The 20605-nt window shown below is 38.7% G+C and overlaps 1 protein-coding gene across 1 annotated transcript in view; it reads left to right on the top strand.

Moving 5' to 3' along the window:
- The window catches only part of SLC16A10 (solute carrier family 16 member 10), a 97357-nt gene that overhangs the window by 56014 nt on the left and 20738 nt on the right, over window positions 1-20605 (top strand). The window contains exons 2-3 of the mRNA XM_079781117.1: window positions 601-745; window positions 4675-5137. Of these exons, the coding sequence (XP_079637243.1) occupies window positions 601-745; window positions 4675-5137 (608 nt within the window). The remainder of the gene's footprint in view (window positions 1-600; window positions 746-4674; window positions 5138-20605) is intronic.

The raw sequence follows: 20605 nt of genomic DNA, 5'->3' as shown, positions 1-20605 counted from the left end.
AATCTTCCACATAGATTCATTTCTTGTTTTATCAGCATTATTGAGGTATATTGATGTAATAAACTATTTAGCATTTTTAAGGTATGTAATTTGGTGAGTTTTGTCATATGTGTATAAGCCAGTGAAACCACTACTACAGTGATGATAACGAACATACCATTACCCTTAAAAGTTTCTTTGTGCCCCTTGGTAATCCCCTCCTTCACCTCTCTCCTCCCTCCTCCCTCCCCCCTGCTCCCAACCAGGTAAACACTGATATACTTCCTGGCACTATAGATTAATTTGTATTTTTTAGAATTTTATATAAATGGAATCATACTTTATAGACTCTTTTTGGTCTGACTTCTTTCACCTAGCACGATTATTTTGGTTTTCATCCATGTTGCTGTATTTATCAGTAGTTCACTCTTACTTATTGCTGAGTAGTATTCTATTATATGAAAACAGCATAATTTGTTTATCCAGTCACTTATTTCTGGACATTTGGATTCTTTCCAGTTTTTGACTATTACTATCTTCCTAATATGTATTATAACTTGTAGAATAAGTGCAAATGTAATTTACCATGTTGTAATATCCCTTTTTTTTCTCTCTTTACAGCATGGGTAAGTTCTCTCTCCATGGGGATGATTTTCTTTTGCTGCCCAATAGTCAGCATCTTCACAGACATATTTGGTTGTCGGAAAACAGCTGTTGTGGGTGCTGCTATTGGATTCATTGGACTCATGTCCAGTTCTTTTGTAAGGTAAGGACTTGGTTTCTTCATGTTGGTTTTTGAGAACTGTTAGGTACCTTAAAGTTTTCCTTTCAGAAACTTTGCTGTTTACAAGAAAACATCTTCCTTTTTGTTGCTTAAACTGTAAGCAATATGACTTTCTCATTGTTATCCATAGCAGCAAATCAGAGCTTGAGAAATTGAATGTTTTTGCTTACAGTGCCTAACAGATGTTATTCAGGATTTACTGTATATGTTCCCTGGAGCAAGAAAAATGTTTCTCCTTTTATTTTTTTCTAATCACATAACAATCCTAAAAGGACTCATACAATGAGTTGTCTAAAGCAATAGCATTAATTGTAGGTCAGCTCAGTCTGATGCCTGAAGGATATAATAAGTGGTGTGTTGAAGCAGTTGTTCATAGGCTTGATATGAAATATTTTTACTAATGAAAAAAAACACTTGGTTATTTATTTCAACCCAGGTAGAGAATTCCCGTGTGCATTTTTTTTTTAAAAAAAAGAACACGCAAAAATTTAAAAAGATTATGGCAAAATGAAGTGGTCAAATGCAGCTTAAAAGAAAAAGAAAATCAGTACACTTTGCCTGTGTCTGTTAAAGATGTAGTTCATGCAGATGAAGAGGAACTAACAGCAAAGAGCTAATGGGCATATTACTGTATGAAGCACTTCTCCCTGCAGTTCCAACTCTACTAGTAAATCCCTTTGCATTGTCAGAATAATCCCCAGTTAGAGAAACACTGGTTTAATATATTGCTCTAGCTAACAGGCGATTAACAAGAAAACCTCTTAAAATGATTTCCATCTTACGTCTACTTTAGTGGTTTAATCCTAATTTTTTGCCCTTTTCCCTTACGTAGCTATCTCTCTTCATGCACTAGTTGAAAAGCATTATTGAATCATTAGGAAAAAACCACACACTTATATTTGTTGCCTAATTGTTTTTAAATATTCTGGATTTAATCAACAGAACCCTTGGTTTACTAATTTTACTCCCACCCACCCACCTATACCTCTTCCTCATCTTGCCCTCACAAGGAATTGAACCCATGACCTTCTGGTGCATGGGATGACATTCCAACCAACTGCGCTACACCAGCCAGGGCTAATTTGAGTTTTTGTTTTTAGCAATAATACAATATTGTGCTATTACCAACATGTCAGATACCTGTTTTGATCTGCAAGCTTCCAGGTACCCATTGCCAGTACCTGTGGCCCTAGCACTTGCTGAATATATATTAACAATCAGGCTTTGGTAGAGAGATGACCAACAGGTAGAAAACCCATGTAATTGATTACCTTGTTTGGTAGACAAAAAACATATATACAAACCTACTTATAGCAAACAATGTTTTTCAAACCTTTTTGATGATTGAGAAATAAAAATTATGAAATGTGTTTTACATTGTGACTCAACAGAATATCTTGAAACCATATTTACTACATGTAATGTTCTCATATTTTCCACTCAGTTCCACTGATCAAAAGATACCAAACTTTTATTTATTTATTTTAAAAATATGTGGTTTTTTATTTTTGTTTTTCACTTCAGAGAGAGACGAAGGGAGAGGGAGAGAGAAATAGAAACATCAATGATGAGAGAGAGTCATTGGTCAGCTGCCTCCTGCATGCTCCCTACTACTGGGGAGCAAGTCTACAAACCAGGCCTGTGCCCTGACCTGGAATCAAACCATGACCTCCTGGTTCATGGGTCAACGCTCAACCACTGAGCCACACTGGCCTGGAGAAAGATACCGCGCTTTTAGAGCAATACGCAGGAGCAAGGGGAAATGTGGTATAAGTTCCAAGTGTTGAACAGTGGACCCACTTTTCCTGTAGTTTAAGTTCTACCTTCTTAGGAAAACCTTCTCCAGCAATCCCAGGGCACGTCAGTGTCCCTTCTCTGAATCCTTTTTACACACATGACTGGTACCTTACTGACTTACATTGCACTTACTCAGTTGTCAAACTTTCAACAATTTGATCCATTTGTTACCGAGGTGAAAATTTAGAAGTAAATGAAAAGGACTCAGTGGCAGTGAAAATGCCATCACAAAGCTTATGTACTTGTCTTTTTGGGAGAGATAGGAAGTATTTAGTTTTTTAAATGGTGTCCAAAAGAATATTTTCAATTTATATTCGTGGCTCCCTGGTCTTCCAGCTGACAGCTCTACAGTACTGTGGTGGAATTATATAGCAATTGATGTTCATAATGATACTGTTGTCAATACCATTTTTTAAAAATTTAAATTCTTTATTTTTGTTTGTTTTGTTAAAGAATTATGAATTTATTAGGTCATCTGGAAAACTAGATGGCTAAGCATCAAAATGGCGCCAGCCAATTCATTATTGTTGAAAGTATTACATAATTCTCCTTTTTCCCCATTGTCCTCTCCCACCCTCCCAGCACATGCCCTCACCCCGCTACTGTCTGTGTCCATTGATTATGCTTATATGCATGCATACAAGTCCTTTGGTTGATCTCTTACCACCACCCCACTCATCCTCCCCTGGTGAATACCATTTTTAATATACACCTTGAAGAAAGCAGAGAAATGTATAATAGATTTAGATTCTTCCTTTAAAATTAAATAAAAATAAAATTATAAATAAAAAAATAAATAGTGCCTTAAGAAGTAAGTTGCAGTTATCTGGAAAACTATTTCTGTGGAAAAATTAATGCAGAATAAATGAAATGTTATTTATCTTTTGTTCTGTAGTATATGGGATAGATATCTTGTTTTACTAAGCAGACTATGAGTAGGGCATAACCACATTTTAAATATTTTTTTCACCAAGTACCTGGAACGCAGTAGCTGCTGAATATATACTTATTGAATAAAGAGTGGAGATACAGTAATGGATGATCAGGGTGAGGTCAAGTTAATCTGGGAGTGGCTCTGGAACCTGGTTAAAAGATGATGCTAGTTGTGGATTAATAGAGGGGAAAGGGCATCTGAAAGGTTTGCAAACATGCTTAATTTTTATCAGATTCTAGAGTTCCTGTGCCTATCTCAGCATATTGCTAGACTAGTATTATTGTCCAAAATTTAATCATTAACCAACTTTATCTTAATTTCTATTAGATAGGTTGCCTTTATTATTTGATAAATAGCCTTCTGAATTAGACATTTCAAAGGAAAAAATATTGTTTTCTTTTTCTCCTTAATTGTTTCAACGAATGTAATGATATGCTCCTTTGTTTTTATAAGAGATGTATAATTAAGTTACTTGGTTAAACTATAAAATTCTTAATCCTTTATTATTTCTTTGAGACGTATGTGGCCTTATAGCTTGCAAACTGGGAACATGCTTCATTTGCTCTTTCTGCAGTGAGAGTATGACTTCTTGCTATCTTGCATAACGCCGAGAGCAGTGCGGTACAGGGCGAAGGTTGGTCTGCAGCCCTTAGGCCAGCAAAAATGAGACGCAGCTGCTCTTCTGTGCAGATGATCCTGACATAACCTGGGGAGGAAATATAAGATACAGCCTTTTCCTTTGTGCCCGGGAAAACTCCATAAAATAACGAGTTTTCATAGTTAAAACATTTATTGAGACTGAGTTGTTTTGTGTTAGTTTCAACACTGTTGGTTTCACTGAGGCCCGTCCTGTGTGAGTGTGGAGAGCACACAGCTTCTACCCAGTGCTGCAGGGTTCACCGGAAATCCACGGGAAGAGAAGGAGGAACAAAAGCACCGAGGGCCTTAGCGGTCATTTTTCACATACTTGAGGCATTTCTGTTACCCATTCAGATTAAGTTAAAATATTTTTAGTGCTACATTCTTGGTTTACTAAGTTTTCCACCTGTCTTTAAGTTATATTTTATTTGTAGAAAATACACCGATTAACTAAAACCCACTTGCATGCTAAGGTTTTATTCTACCGAGCGCGTGATAAAAATAATGAAAGCTGCTTTCCATCTTTTTCATCTTTACACAGTTCCATCGAACCGCTGTACCTCACCTACGGAATCATATTCGCCAGTGGCTGCTCCTTTGCCTACCAGCCTTCCTTGGTCATTTTGGGACACTATTTCAAGAAGCGCCTTGGACTGGTGAATGGCATTGTCACCGCTGGCAGCAGTCTCTTCACAATTTTGCTGCCTCTCCTGTTAAGGGTTCTGACCGACAATTTGGACCTCTTTTACACACTGAGAATCCTCTGCATCTTCATGTTTGTTCTCTTTCTGGCTGGCTTTACTTACCGACCTCTTGTTCCCAGTGTCAGAGATAAAGAGAGTGGAATCAAAGGAGGCAACAGATCCTCCTTCTTTTCCAGGAGGAAGTTCAGTCCTCCCAAAAAAATTTTCAATTTTGCCATCTTCAAGGTGACGGCTTATGCAGTGTGGGCAGTTGGAATACCGCTTGCACTTTTTGGATACTTTGTGCCTTATGTTCACTTGGTGAGTATGCTTCCTTGGCTTTGCTGGTAACAGATGTTATTTCATACAGGAAAACCTAGAAGAGCAAATAGATCAGGTGGAAGTTGGCCTTAAAATCTCTGGTGATCACAATTCAGGGACTCCTGAAGTTCAAGGTCTTTTAAGACAACAGAGCTATCAGATCATGAAAGAGAGGGAATGTTTAATGGTGTGCTTTGATATTTTAAACATCACTAAACCTAAACAAACAAAAAAAACTTCAGCCATCAGTCTGAAAAACTTGATGGGTCACTGTTGCTTCAAGTGGCTTGCAGATTATAACCGTGGGCAAAGATGGCGCAGTGATTTTTGCCAACTTCAATAAATTCTTTTTGAAACGGTGCGGAAATTAGGTAAATAGGAAAAGCCAGTGGCCTTGACACAAAGAAGCCTGACATTCACTTGTGGGATACTTCTGGGATTGATTATTTAAGAAATGTTAGCAAGTTCCCAATGAGAGGAGAGGGAAGGGTTTCATAGGAAATTAGGATCTCAAGTGCTCAAGCAATTTATATTGCTTATCTCTATTTCTACTGAACCAAGAAGAAGCAGTGTCTAAATTATTTGCCCCTGGCAGGTATTTGCTCTAAGATGCTTATTATGTGTTTTTCCTTTTTTTTCTTACTGTTGTGGCTGAAAGTGTATTTACAGGTCAACATACTTGATAAACAAAAATGATACTAAGATGAATTTTTCTTTTGTATGCATACTATGTGTGTGAACCGGAATCCTATTTAGCTTTTAGTCTACTTTTGGACATTCGTGTGATTTTTCTTTAAAGTTTTAATGAAAGTTTGTAACATAGGTCAAAAAATTACTGGGCACAAGGGGTCAGCTGGTAAACTACATATTCAACACTGTGGGTTCCTATGCCCAGTTCATAGGGATTACGTTAAGGAAACATGAAGAGAGATGCCAGGCACGTCCTGGATCCAAAAATACTTTTATTTCTCAATTCTCCTTTTTTTTTTTTTTTTTGCCAGAAGTGTTGGGGAAGCATCTGGGATGACCACAGGGGAGACAAGAAGAACTAGTTTTTAGTACTGTGAGCCACTTGGCGTTTTTTAGTGACTGAGGTACTAGGTGAAATGAGTTAGTATGTGACCCCTGTCACATATGCAGTAAGTGGCTACATCTTGATCTAATGATCCATTGCACGCTTTTTAGGAAGGCATATCTGAACCATTGGAAACTATATTTTTGTTGTTGGACTACAGATCCATTGTGGAAGTATCAGCTTTACCAGCTCCCTCTTCCATGGCTTCTTTTATTAAGATAACATTTGTTATGTTCTTTTCAAAGATGAGTAGAGTTTTTAAAAAAATTCTCTTTGGTACTATAAGGTGAACACACCCAGAGAAATCAGTCTCTCAGCTTTGCTATACCAAACATTTATCAAAGCACAAGTAGCAGGCGATTGTCTAGTTATTTCTGGTAATATTTTTATAATTTGTAAATTAACTTAACATATACTATTTCATTTGATCACAAGAAACCTGAGGCAAAATAAATAATATCAGCCTATGTTTTGCGACTGGAAAACAGATCCATTGTTAACAAAGATGTTGCCCTTCTCTCCCTCCCTGGAGGACTCCTGCATCTTTCCTGTTCCCCTCCTCTTCTCCCTCAGGCACAGATCTCATAAACTCTAAGGACCCCAGGAGACTTGCAACCAGGGGAACAGTGGGCAGAGACAGCTCCTCCCAGGCTCACCCCCTGAACCTGTCCCTAAGGCCCCCTTTTTTTCTGACTTCTCAGTGAGCCAAAGCAGCTCCACCTACCCTTTCTCCTGTTGCTTCTTCTATCCTACGTCCTTCCTTGTTTCATTGTCCCCAGCTTTAATAAACATAGCCTCAAAATAAATAAAAAAAGAAAAGAAATGATGCTAAGTGACTTCCTAAGGATCATATAACAGCAAAGCATGGTTTGGTTCCCTCCCACTGTGCTTACCTGGTGGCAAATCCAGTATAGCCTCACTTTGGAGCACCATGGGCCACTTCCCTGGATATACCACCAGATATGCCCATCTTATTTTTGTTGTTGTCGTTAATCCTCACCCAAGGATATTTTTTCCATTGATTTTTAGAGAGAGTGGAAGGGAAGGAGGGGGGAGAGAGGGAGAGAGAGAGAAAGAGAGAGACATTGATGTGAGAGAGACTCATTGATTGTCTACTGCACGCACCCTGACTGGGGTGGGGATTGAACCTGCAACCCAGGTATGTGCCCTTGACCAGGAATCGAACCCAAGACCCTTCAGTGCACAGGCCAATGCTCTATCCACTGAGAAACATGGGCCAGGGCAGATATGCTCATCTTATTGGGGGGAAATGAGTATGCCTAATAAAACTTAATAAATACATTATGGTCACGTCCTTAAACAAATTTCTTAGTGGTGAGTGATGAGTGAGACGGTGTTACAGACACTGTGGTCACCAGGAGGCTATAAATCAGGTAGTGCAGGAGCAGTGAGGATTTTTCCGACTGATAACAAGCCAGGCCTCTTTCCTGCTTTTCCTCCTTTAGGCATGTTTTCTCAGAAAAGGTGTTGATATTTGGGATTTTCTCTTTGTCAGACTGTGATGGCACTGAAAGCCATGTTGGAGAGCAAACACCAGACAGTTAAATGCCATGTAGGTGTTTGAAACTCGTGTCTGATGGGTGCACTGAGTTGTCTGTTATAATCTAGGGTTTGAATTAAGGACATTTAATCCAGACTTCCTGGAATGTGACACTTCTTTCCTCCTCAGAGTGGGAAAAGGTGTCTCAAATCTTTCCAAAGACCCGTAGATGATGTTCAATTCATATTAAACCCTTTTTGGGCGTTGAAGGGCATAGATATCTAAGGATAAGAACCTGTCCTGAAGGAACATAAAATCTAGTAATGTAATAAAGACCGTTATAGCTTATAAAGGACGTTTACATACATTATCTTATTTAATCTTCAAAATAATGCACTCGCTGTGATGTATCATCCTTATTTCATGGATGAGAAGACTGAGGCACTGAGATTTGCAAACTTGCCTGGGGGTCCACAGAGAGAGTGACCGATAATTAGTTTAGTACTTAGATGCAGTATTGTAGGATGGGTAAAGGTAAAGGCTCTGAAGTAAGACAGATCTGGGTTTGAATCCTGGTTTTGTTCTTTATTAGTTGGACAACCTTGGGTAACCTCTCCAAGCATTAGTTTCTTCACCTATAAAATAGGGATAAACCCAACTTTTCAAAGTTGTTGTAAGGATGAGAGAAAACATATGTAAAGCATCTATCCAGTTCTGGTATAAATATGAGTTATTTTAAGACAATGTGATTGCCAATTGAGTAGTTTTAGGGGCCATAGCGTCAAAGGAGAAAGATGGTATCCATTTGGAACAGTGGTTAGTTAAAAACTTCATCCGCTAAAGGTTTTTTTGAATAATCTGTTGAAAGCAAATTTCTGTGTTTTATATTATCTTAACCAGGTCTTTGATTACTTAAGAAAACTGAATCTTCTCAATAGTAAGAGCTAACTTTCTGTATTTGTCTTTGTAATCTTTTATTGTCACTTTGGTAAAATATATAATGAAATACTGTTTCATAATAATCTGTGATCCTTATTATTTAGTCAAGTGTTCAAACCTTTTGATATTTTTGACAAAACTCCAAAAATCAAATTCTAAATGAAGTCTTTTTGGACTTCAAACTAACTTGGAGATTTCCCAGAGAGCCCCTAAGAGACAGCAGGGAAACTTGCAAGATGAAGAAAACTTTGGTCTAGGTCCAGAGTGCCTGATAACGGGCAGCATTCCACCTCTGACCCAATGAAGGGCCAGCAGACTCTTTCAAAAAGAACATAAGGCTTAGAGCAGGGGTCCTCAAACTTTTTAAACAGGGGGCCAGTTCACTGTCCCTCAGACCGTTGGAGGGCCAGACTATAGTTTAAAAAAAACTATGAACAAATTCCTATGCACACTGCACATATCTTATTTTGAAGTAAAAAAACAAAACGGCAAAAACACCCGCATGTGGCCCGCGGGCCGTAGTTTGAGGACACCTGGCTTAGAGTGTTCAAACCCCAGCTGAGCATAACTCAGTGAGTGACCTTGAACAAGTGCAGCTTAGCAGAGTCATTTCCTTAGGTCTAAGTATAGAGTTATTTATTACACTTATTACACTCAGCCTTGTGATGGTTATGTGAGATTTTTGTGAACATGCTTGACACATGATAGAGTCTTGACAAGTGAAACTTCACAGGATTGGAATTGGGCCTTGAGCATGAGATTTGGGTTAAAACTGGATCCTTAATCAACTAGGGAACTAATTTACCTCTCTAGGTCTTTTTAAAGATTCAGAATGAAGTGCTCTTGTGGTTATGTTAAAATCCTAAGATCTTGTTTATTAGACTATTCATGATGATTTGAGAGGGGACTCGGTATGCTTTATGGCAATCTTGCTCTCAAAGCAAGGTTGGAGGTCTTATCTTTTAGTGTCACTTTTAAAAATAAAGCATCATATTGCTCCTTGGAAGCTCCAAATGATCTCTCTTAGGCCTACCCACTTACAGTCTCCATTGTGAGGGTACAAATGTTACAGATCAATTTAGCTGAGACCTGACTTTCTAAATAACCATTGCTAATAGCAGCTGCTTCGCTTTTGATTTTACATAAATACACCATTGATATTAAGTTAATTAAAAAATCCTTAATAATAATATAATTTTTAGCCACAAGGTAAAATTCTCTCTCTCTCTTCAGCTTTTTGTATACATTTAGTTTATCCTTCATAACCAGAAATTCTAATTTAGACAAATTTATTCTCACTTCCCTTAACAAAAATGCAGCTTCATTTCTCATACCTTTTTGTAGTAAAAAATACACCCTACTTTCCTTGTGGTCTGAAAGGCTAGGTGCTTGGCTCTGGGTGAAGGAGTCTGCTAACTCAATTGGCTCCAGGCAGAATCCTTTAACCCAGTGACTTTCAATTGGTGTGCTGGAAGAATTTTTAAACATGCAATACTTGACTATTTAGTCAGGGGCACTGACCTCTTTTTCCTTAGATTGTCAAATAAAAATTTGACAACAGCCAATACAACAAGTGTGAATGCCCTGTCTTGAACCATAAGTATATAGGTCATATGATAGAGTTGCATCTTATTGTCACATCACATAATAAGGTTGTGTGTGATTAGTTAATTGTTGGTACCAGAAATCCTGTAGAATTGTCTCCCATCCCAAACTGACCTGACCTGGAAAGGAAAGATGTTCAGATCTGGAGCTGAACTCAGAGAGCAGAGTGAAAAACCGGGAGGGACTTACCAATGTCCTGAGGATACTTGGAGAAAGACGATGAACTCAAAATTGTGTTTGTGGCGCTGTGCCTGTTTCTCATTGTTCTAGAATGCCATCCGAAGTTCACTTGGTTCTGAAGCTGTCACCAGATGTGCTAAAAAATTCAACTGAGTAAATTTGAAGATCTAGTTGGCTTCATTAAGCGATTCATAAATCAGGCAGCATCCCATCTAGCACTTAGAAGGACACTCTGATGAGTTGTACAAAATGGAAGGTTTTTATAGGTAGAAAGAGGGTGGGACTAAGAAGTTAAAAGAGTGGATTATTTCAGGCCAGGACACCTTCCCTTGGGAGATAGCAGGGAGTCTTAACAGGCAGATTACCTCACTAGTGTTCAGGAAATCTCAAACTGATTCGTTTAAAATTCCACTCCCAGGAGAGGCTGAAACTGCAATTAGGATATTAAGTTTTGGTTTGGTGATATGGCTTAGCAAAAGTGACTCCATTTTGGCCTGTTTCATCCTTTTTTTTAACCAGGGTGGTAAGACTACTTGCTCAGGGTTGCAAGGTTGGTACCAGGTGCAGCCTGGGCTTGAGCCTCAGTCTTAAGAGTATAGCTTGTAAATAAAATATGTAGATGCCTGAAAAAGGTATTACAGTAATTTAGGAGTTGAAAGGGATTGTACAGGACATTTAAATGCACTTTATTGATTTTTTACAGAGAGGAAGGGACAGGGACAGAGAGCTAGAAACATTGATGAGAGAGAAACATTGACCAGCTGCCTCCTGCACACCCCCTACCAGGGATGTGCCCGCAACCAAGGTACATGCCCTTGACCGGAATCGAACCTGGGACCTTCCAGTCCGCAGGCCGACGCTCTATCCACTGAGCCAAACCGGTTTTGGCTAAATGCACTTTTTTTTTAGTCAGAGACAAGGGTAGATGTCGATTTGAAGTTAGGCACGTGAGAAGGTCCCTTCTAACGAGGTTGGAGAGATCCTTTTATTTGATGTCCTTTCCAAAAAACAAAATCTTAAGTCCTTGTCTCCTGGGAGCTCACTGTGAAAGGAAGTGGTTACCTATTTGTCATTTTCTTGGAGTGACTTTATCACAAATTGGCACTAGTGTAAGATGTCTCCTTTCAATAATGTCAGCTCTGTCAAGTTCCTTCTCCCAATTTAACTCCAGCTTAAACACACTATGATGCATGAAGGAAGGAATGCAAAAACCAAAAAATGGGGTTGTTTAAGGAGCTTTGAAGAACCAAGTAAGTGGCTGTCTTGGGTTTCCCATAGCCCTATTTGTGTGATTTCCAACTATTGTTTGCTCATGCAACACACCCTAGAAGTTTCTTTCATCACTTATTTTACAGTGCTTCCCATGCAATCTATATAATAAAAGCCTAAGCAACCTTTACAGCGGAATGAGCAGAATGACTGATTGCTATGATGCACACTGACCATCAGGGGCTGATGGTCAACGCAGGAGCTGCCCCCTGGTGGTCATTGCACTCCCACAGGGGGAGCACTGCTCAACCAGAAATGGGCGGGGTTCACGGCTGGGGAGCACATCGGCAGTGGCAGGAGCCTCTCCTGCCTCCCTGGCAGCGCTAAGGAGCAGCAAGCAGGTGGGTGGTAAGGAGCGAGGGGTCCCGGACTGGGAGAGGGTGCATGCAGGCCAGGCTGAGAGACACCCCGCCCCCCCGCCGCCCTGTGCACGAATTTTGTTCACCAGGCCTCTAGTATAACATAAAAACAAATCTTTTGAGGTGATCCAGGGGCCCTTCTGGAACACTGCAAAGTTATTCCTACATATATTGAGATTTTAAACCTCAATTTGCATTGAAAACTAAGAAGTAAGCAATTAGCATTATTTAGCTTGGCAAATTTATGAAGAAATTTTATAACATCTAGAAACATATTTCATTGATGTCAGAGTCAATTATTAACATTACCTTATTTTTGTAAACCCAGGTAAAGTAGAAATAGTGTATTTGAGTTCAGTAACTCAAAAGACATGTCTGTTCTACTTAAACCAAACAAACTTTAACTTTTACTTATTAAAGAGTAACCTTAGATCATGTGCACTTGAAAAGCATTTGAGGTAGTTTCTATATTTCTGATAATTTTAGAATACACAATCCTTACAACTGCTTGCCTTTAAGTTAATTTTAATAATATTATCCGGAGGTAGAAAATTTTCTCACATTTACAGCACACATATACTAGTATAGACACAGACCTAAACAGAGACCTGTTGTCATGAGAAAAACTCGGTTTATAAAAGAACAGTTGGATATAAGTGTTGTTTTCAAAGCATTCACAATTTATATCTGTTCTTGACAAGTCAAGTTCCAAATGACTTTTCCCCATTGAAAAATAAGGGCATCCATTTTTAAAGAATTGGTTTGACACCTAAAAGACATAGGTTGTTGATCCATTTATGTATGGTAAATCCTCTTTTCGAAACTTTGAGAGACCAGTGAAAATATAGCTGACTCTAATTGTGCACACAAAATACTAATTTATAAATATTAAAGGAGACTCATCTTGGCCATCTTAGTATTAATGGGAGGCGGGCTGTCCGGGGCTGGTCGGCCTGGGAGGCCCCAGTTCTCGGGGATTGGTTGCATTACCACCTGGACGCCTGGTACTGCCCATCTCTGCCACTTGGGATTTGGGGATCTGAAACAACTATCTTCACCCCACTGACTTTGGAAGCCAGTATCACTTCTCTTTCCGAGCTAGGGAGAGTTCAGTCTCTCATTTAACCAGCAAAGATTTTGTTCAGACTACCAGTCAGCAATCCAATTAAAAGCCGCTACTCATCTTCTTCCCTGTCCCTGGATTATTTCCACCCTGCCCACTTTGAGGATTTTCTAAGAACAGCTCAAATAAAGTCAGGATCCTAAAGTAGGACCGGGATTCTGAGAGACTAGTAACCCAAGTTCACCCAATGCAAAGCGGGAGCTGGTGGGGCAAAGTGGGCCTTGCTGGTGCCTAGCACCAGGTCCAGGTCTCCAGGGGGTCCTGTGTGGGCTTCTTTGGAATCCTGCCTGTTATGCCAAGTGAATGTCAATGTAAGAAATGTCCAAACCTTAAACGTATACAGAGTGTGGCCAAGTAGGTTTACAGTTGTGAGTATGCAAAACAGTTTATTCTTGTGTTATTATTTATTATTGTTTACCATAGGAACAATTGTGAACCTACTTTTGCCCCACCCTGTATTAAAATCTGCATGTTGAAAATTAATTCTTACAGAGTACCCAAGCATTGCTTTTTCTTCAGAGACTTTATTCACTACTTATATCTTCTAATAATACACTACTGTCGCTCAGTTCTCATGTGGTTATGACATGAATGATTGGACATCTTTTCTCCTTCATTTTATCCCCACTTCTTTTAGATTTTTTTCAATGGTGTCTATGCTTTTCTTGCTTTTCTAACCTTGCATTTATTTCCCTGCAGATCTCAACATCTGCTGCAATTTGACTACTCAGGTTAGTGCAAATTTGCCCATTTATCCATTTTATACCTTGGGCGGTATTCACCAGCATTCTCCTACTTTAGATGAATAAGGGTCTTTACTTCTCTGGTCACTTGTGACTCATTAATGGTGAAGTTAAATATCTACAGACCACTCTCATTAAAACAAGTTAGGTGTTTTTTTCTTTTGAGTTTTTAAAAATTGTAATATACTAGTATAGGAACTTGATAGGCGAACAGGACATGATACGTAAGAAATCTAGAAAACTAATCACTTACCAATAATTAAACTAAAACAGAGCTGCTGCTTTTAGTAAGGCAGAAGTTTGTCACACGTTCCAAATTATATTTAGTTAGTAAAAAATAAGTATTTGTAGATAATTCAGTAGTTTTTTTAGAACTGATGCATGATTTATTCAGGCATGAAAATTATCCCTTAGGATGTAGGCCCCAAATCACCAAAGGATTTAAAATTTGCTAAGGAGAAAGAAATCCACAAATATTTAAAAATATCTAATTTTAACTTAAGTTGAAATGTAGCAGTAGTATATTTTTGTTAGACCCTTATATTGTATAATGTGCTCAATGAAAGTATGGGAAAGGCTGGTGAAAACTGTGGATTTATCTACAAAAGACATTGAGTTTTATGTTGGAAGTGTCCTGACACCTCAGGAAATGATACAGAAGAAACAGGTAAGGTAGACTGAACACTTGCAAGGGCAGGGACAGAGCCCTCTTCAATGCTCCATCCCCAGCGCTTAGCATGTGCCCGGCATGCAAAGGTTTTTTGACCATTTTCAGGCTGAGCTGTAGGTTGGTTGAATTGCTGAAATATGAGGTCTACTAATTTCTCTGCTGATGACTACTTTTCATTCTAACAACACCATATGTTCTTCAAGTTCTTTCTTTCTTTGATCTTCAATATATAACCCCCAAAGGTGGGAACAGTTTTATTTCTATCTTACAAGGAAAGGAGTTAACTGGTTTAGAGTATTTCTCTGGTCACATAGTGACAGGGTGTGGTTTAAAGCTTACATAATAGAAGTAAAAGTATGCTTATCTACTCTGATTTCAATGTAGAATAATTTAAAGATGTGGAAATGGGTGACAAGAGGTACAGAGTCAGCCCTGCAGATGTAAAATAATACCTCCTATGCTTTGGACCTTCTTCCAGCTGCCTCCGGAGAATGGGATGCATGCGGGTGACCGCACTAGCAAGTAGACTAACACAGGCCCCTCTAGACCCATGTACACGTCTCTGGGATTAAAAATGCCACATATTGATTATGGAATTTAAAAAGAATTATAATAGCGACCGCATAAATCAAGCACCCCTGTCCCTACTTAACTCGCTTCGTTTATGTGATCACATGGTTTCCTTTTTATGTTCCTGACTTTTCATAATTCTCTGCCAGGCATCTCCTTGCTCCTGCTCTTCAGCTCTTAGGGCCACTCTGAATCCAGGGATTGGGATGGCTCAGCTCTAGTGTCCCATCCCACCTCTTTCTTTTTAAGCTCTACAACCCTGTCACATGTCTAGAGCAGTGTGTCAGATCCAGTGCCTCCTTTTTTTCTGAAATAAAAGTCCTGGATCATAAACCTACCTGTACACATACTTTTATAAAAAGTCAATGCCTACCTATAACATAAAGGAGAAGTAAAAGAAGTAATTTATGAATAAAATAATATGTATTTTAGCCCAGCGGTGTGCTTCAGTGGTTGAGTGTCCACCTATGCACCAGGAGGTCACCAGTTCAATTCCCGGTTAGGGGTACATGCCCAGATTTCAGGCTCGATCCCCAGCAGGGGTGTGCAGGAGGCAGGCAATCTATGTTGATGTTTATCTCTCTTGATGTTTCCATCTCTCTCCTCCTTTCCTCTCTCTCTAAAAATCAAAAATCAATAAAAAACATTTAAAAAAATATATTTTATTGATTTTTTACAGAGAGGGAGAGAGAGAGAGGGATAGAGAGTTAGAAACATCGATGAGAGAGAAACATCGATCAGCTGCCTCTTGCACACCCCCTACTGGGGATGTGCCCGCAACCAAGGTACATGCCCTTGACAGGAATTGAACCTGGGACCCTTGAGTCCGCAGGCCGATGCTTTATCCACTGAGCCAAACCGGTTTTGGCTAAAAACATTTTAAAAATTATATATATATATATATATATATATATATATATATTAGGTAATGCTTGGGACACATACTACAATGTGGATGGACGTTGAAGACATATTAAGTGAAATAAGCCAGACACAAAAGATCAAATACTATATGATTCCACATAGATGAGGTGCCTAAAGTAGTCAAATTCATAGATATGGAAAGTAGAATGGGGGTTGCTAAGGGCTTGGGGAAGGGGGCAGATGAGGAGTTATTGTTTGATAGTCCAGAGTTTTAGTCTGGTAAAATGAAAAAGTTCTGTAAATCAGTGATGGTGATGATTGACAGGAAGTTGAGTATACTTCATTGCCATTGAGCTGTACAATTAAAAATGGTTCGAGTGGGCCCTGGCCAGGCAGCTCAGTTGGTTAGCACGTCAACCTGATACATCAAGGTGGTGGGTTTGATCCCTGGTCAGGGCACATATAAGAATCAACCAATGAATACATAAATAAGTGGGACAACAGTGTGGAACAACAAATCGATGTTTCTCTCTCTCTCTCTCTTTCTCCCCCCTCTCCTTTCCTCTCTCTAAAAAATCAATTAAAAACAGTTAAAGTGGTAAATGTAAGGTGATGTGAATTTTATTAAAATAAAAAATTAAAATGGGAACTTCTGTAATAGTTTAAAATATTTATTTTAAAATATGTAATTCTTGGGTACAACTGGAAAAGATACACAATTTTAATCTTCATCCAGATTTTAAAAATTTTAATTTGAAGTGATACTAGGGAGAAAGTCAGCAATGAGATAATTCTTAGAATTAATAGAAAAGACTCAATATTCTATGCCTTACAAAGACTAGAGGAGAAAGGAGGATAGAGGCTTTGGTAAAGGCATTCTCTAGCCAACATCACTGGTCTGATGGAATTTTAGTGAGGTGAGGTTAGAAGATAGAATTTTTATGGAAGGATAAATCTTTGTTCAAACTTTAGAATTAAGGGTAAAATTAAGAAGCTGAATAAGAACTAATGCTCCAATTTCTCTGCTTCTCTCAAAAAAGTAAAAAAAAAATTTTTTTTTCAATAAACCACCAGTCTACACATCTTTCATTGTTCAAGAAGAAATAGTGTGGTTATTGCTAGGGGGAGGGGTGGAAGAGGTGGAGGAGGGTATAGAGGGCATAAATGGTGATGGAAGGAGACTTGACTTGGGTAGTGAACACAATACAATGTACAGATGATGTATTGTGGAATTGTGCACCTGAAACATATATAATTTTGTTAACCAGTGTCACAATAAATTCAATAAAAAGAAAAAAAATCACACACAAAAAAAAAAAAAACACAAAAAGAAGAAATGGAACCAATTTTGATAATTTATAAAATATCTGGCTTACTGACATTCTTGCCGGGTCATTAAATAAGTAAAGTTCTAGTGATTTAAATAATACTTTCTGAAATTATTTCTTTCTATTTTAACATGAAATTTATTTTAAAATTCTAAAATTTAGGTTTACTTGAACTAGCCTTTTGGTGGGTGCATTTGTTCATTTTGGACTACTTTTCCAAATTCATGCAATTCATCTACTGATTACTGACTTCATAACCCACACATCGGTTTATTTGCATGCACATTTAGCCAATGGGTGACTTTATCATCAGGTAAATCCAGGAGTAAGTTTAAAAGAGCATATCCTTAAAAAATAAAAACAAATGGAAAACACATGGTGCCACATAAGAGCATTCATCACATCTGCGAGAGCCTTTGCAGCCACTGTGCTTCTTCAAAGTGCTGTAGACTATGGCTGAGCCCTCTGCAGCCAATGTGATGGCCAGAGTAGAGGCCCTGTAGCTCCTGCTCAGAAGGACACCGTCTGAACAATTCACATTCCATTGTGTTCATCCATGGAATGAACTAGCCAGGAATCAAGGGTCAGAGAGTGGTGAATCTGGTGTGCCAAAAATGAGATTCCAAGAAAGACACTGTCCAGAATCACATCTGGATTTAGGTGTAATGAATAAAAATGTAAATAAGCCAACAGATTGCGGCTCTCTCTCTGGAGCATGCCTGAGCCTTCCCCCACTCCTTTCCTCAAGAAGCATATCTCAGAAATACGGAATGACGACAGTGGAAGGATTCTTTTTTCCTAAGCTCCAGGAAGAGGTTTCCTGGGCCCACTTCTTCTGTGGCTTACTTCTTAATACCTCTGTGACTTTCTAAATAAACTTTTTCTTATAATTTGGAAAAAAAATCCCAACAAATTAAACAAATTTAATTGTTCCAGGAAAGACTAGTACAGTTTGTTTTTAATGTTTTAATTTATTAATTGATTTTAAAGAGAGAGGAAGGGGGAGAGAGAAATACCAACTTGTTGTTCCACTTATTTATGACTTTATTGGTTGCTTCTTGTATGTTCCCTGACTCAAGATCAAGCCCACAACCTTGGCATATAGGGACGATGCTGTAACCAACTGAGCTAACCAACCGGCCAGGGCCAAGGCTAGTACAGTTTTTGATGATTTGTGAAGTTTATAACACAAAAATTATTATCAGGGTCACTAAATAATTTCAAGTTACCTAACAATCCTAGTGGCTTATTTTCTATTTTAAGATGAAGTCCATTTTAATTTCACAAATTCAGGACTGCCTTGGCTGGGTAGCTCAGTTGGTTAGAGAGTTGTCTTCATACGCCAAGGTTGTGGGTTCGATCCCTGGTCAGGGCACATACAAGGATCAACTCATGAAGGCATAAATAAGTGAAACAACAAATCGATGTCTCTCTCTCTCTCTCTCTCCCCCTCTCCCACTCTCCTTCCCTCTCTCTAAAATCAATTTTTAAAAATTAGGATTATTTGAACTGGCATCTAAATCCACATTGTGTTTTCTTTAATATGTTTTTATTGATTTTAGAGAGAGGATGTGAGAGGGAGAGAAACATTAATGATAGGATCATTAATTGGCTGCCTCCTGCACGCCCTCTACTGGGGATCGAGCTCACAACCCAGGCATGTGTCCTGAGCGGGAATCGAATCCTGACCTCCTGGTTCATGGGTCAATGCTCAACCACTGAGCAACACCAGCTGGGCTCCAAAATGGTTTGGATTGATAATTGCTGTAGGACATTTTGTCAAATCTCGATCTGATCTAAATAATGCTATATCGAGGATGGATTGTTTTGTTTTAATCTAAGGAAATTTGTGTGTGTGTGTGTGTGTGTGTGTGTGTGTGTGTGTGTGTGTGTGTTTTTAAAGGGAAAATAAGGTTTTAAAGAATGTTTACAGTTTTCAAAATTAGACCACCATCAGCCATCTTTCTTCCTTCTGAACTCTTCTTTTTCAACCCCTTTGGTTGTTAAATAATCTTCACTCTGGAAACATTTCCCTCTTTTTTCTCTGTCCCAGTTTTTACGTGTCTTAATGGTGCCATGTGTGATTACGGACACCATGGAAACCCAGCGTAATGAAATGGAAAGACTGGCAGTTTAAAACAAACAGAACCAACTGCCCATGCCTTCCAGAGTTTCTGTTGGGCCAAAGGTCTGCTCTCCATTCGGTCAGCTGCTGAGGAGGCAGTAGATACCTGTGCCACAGTGTAGTCATGACAGAAAATATTATTAGTAATAGACACTGGGGTGCCTAAAAGTGATAGTCCTTAAAAGTGTTGGCAGGCAAAGACATTTTATATTTTTACTTCAAGCATTTCTTAGAGCTGTTTATTCTCAAAGCACAGTTGATCAGATTTAATAAGCTAAAACGACACTTTACGGCTGACCTAATCAATACCTATCTAATGGCCATAAAGTCATATTTCAATATTATATGATGTAAAGGGCTTAATTTTATGTACCCAAATCTGTGGAGTTAGTTTTCTTCTACCTTTACTCACCTCACTGGGGTGCAGTGCTCATGTAAAACTTCTAAGGGAATGCCCCACTTGTTTTAATTTACTCCCTTTTCTTAGCAAACACAGAGATAGAGAAAACAGAGTTGTTTAAAAAAGAAAGAAGAAACAAACCAAACCCTCATTCCAATTAGGAGACTTGTTCATCTTACTTTGAAGTCAAAGGGTAGTGTAAAGTTTTGATTTGCAACAAATTCTGAGATTACCCATTAACCATCTAGCAGGCTGTCTACTCCTTTTCAAATGTACATCAAATTTTTAAAGGGGCCAGGCTCCTTTCTTTGAGTTTACCTTTTAAAAAGTGTATTTAATATACCTGAAGCCTACATAGTAATTTTGTTAACCAGTGTCACTCCAACAAATTAAATAAAAATGTATATTTATGCAGAATGCTCTTTTAGAGTTATGGAATGGCATTTAAATGTTGAATGGATATAGTCTTAGAGATTAACCTGCAAGCAAATGAGAGGCCACAAGCTGAGGCTGCTAATCTCTGGGGTGAAAAGCAGGAGAGTGAAAGTGTCCTGAGCTCAGTATCCCTGTTGAAAAGGAGGAACCTGCAGGGATCATTCCGCATTCCCAAACCACTGAGAACATTGTCTAGCATTTTCCGCCATGTTTTTGGATGAACCATGTAAATGTAAAAGATGAGGTCCCCTGCTCCAGCCAAAAGACTTTGTTCTCCTAGAG

The sequence above is a fragment of the Cnephaeus nilssonii genome (assembly GCF_951640355.1).
Source record: "Cnephaeus nilssonii genome assembly, chromosome: 9".
In the NCBI taxonomy this organism is placed as follows: Eukaryota; Metazoa; Chordata; class Mammalia; order Chiroptera; family Vespertilionidae; genus Cnephaeus; species Cnephaeus nilssonii.
The sequence above is the reverse complement of the archived record's forward strand: the minus strand, read 5'-3'. Positions and strand labels throughout refer to the sequence as shown.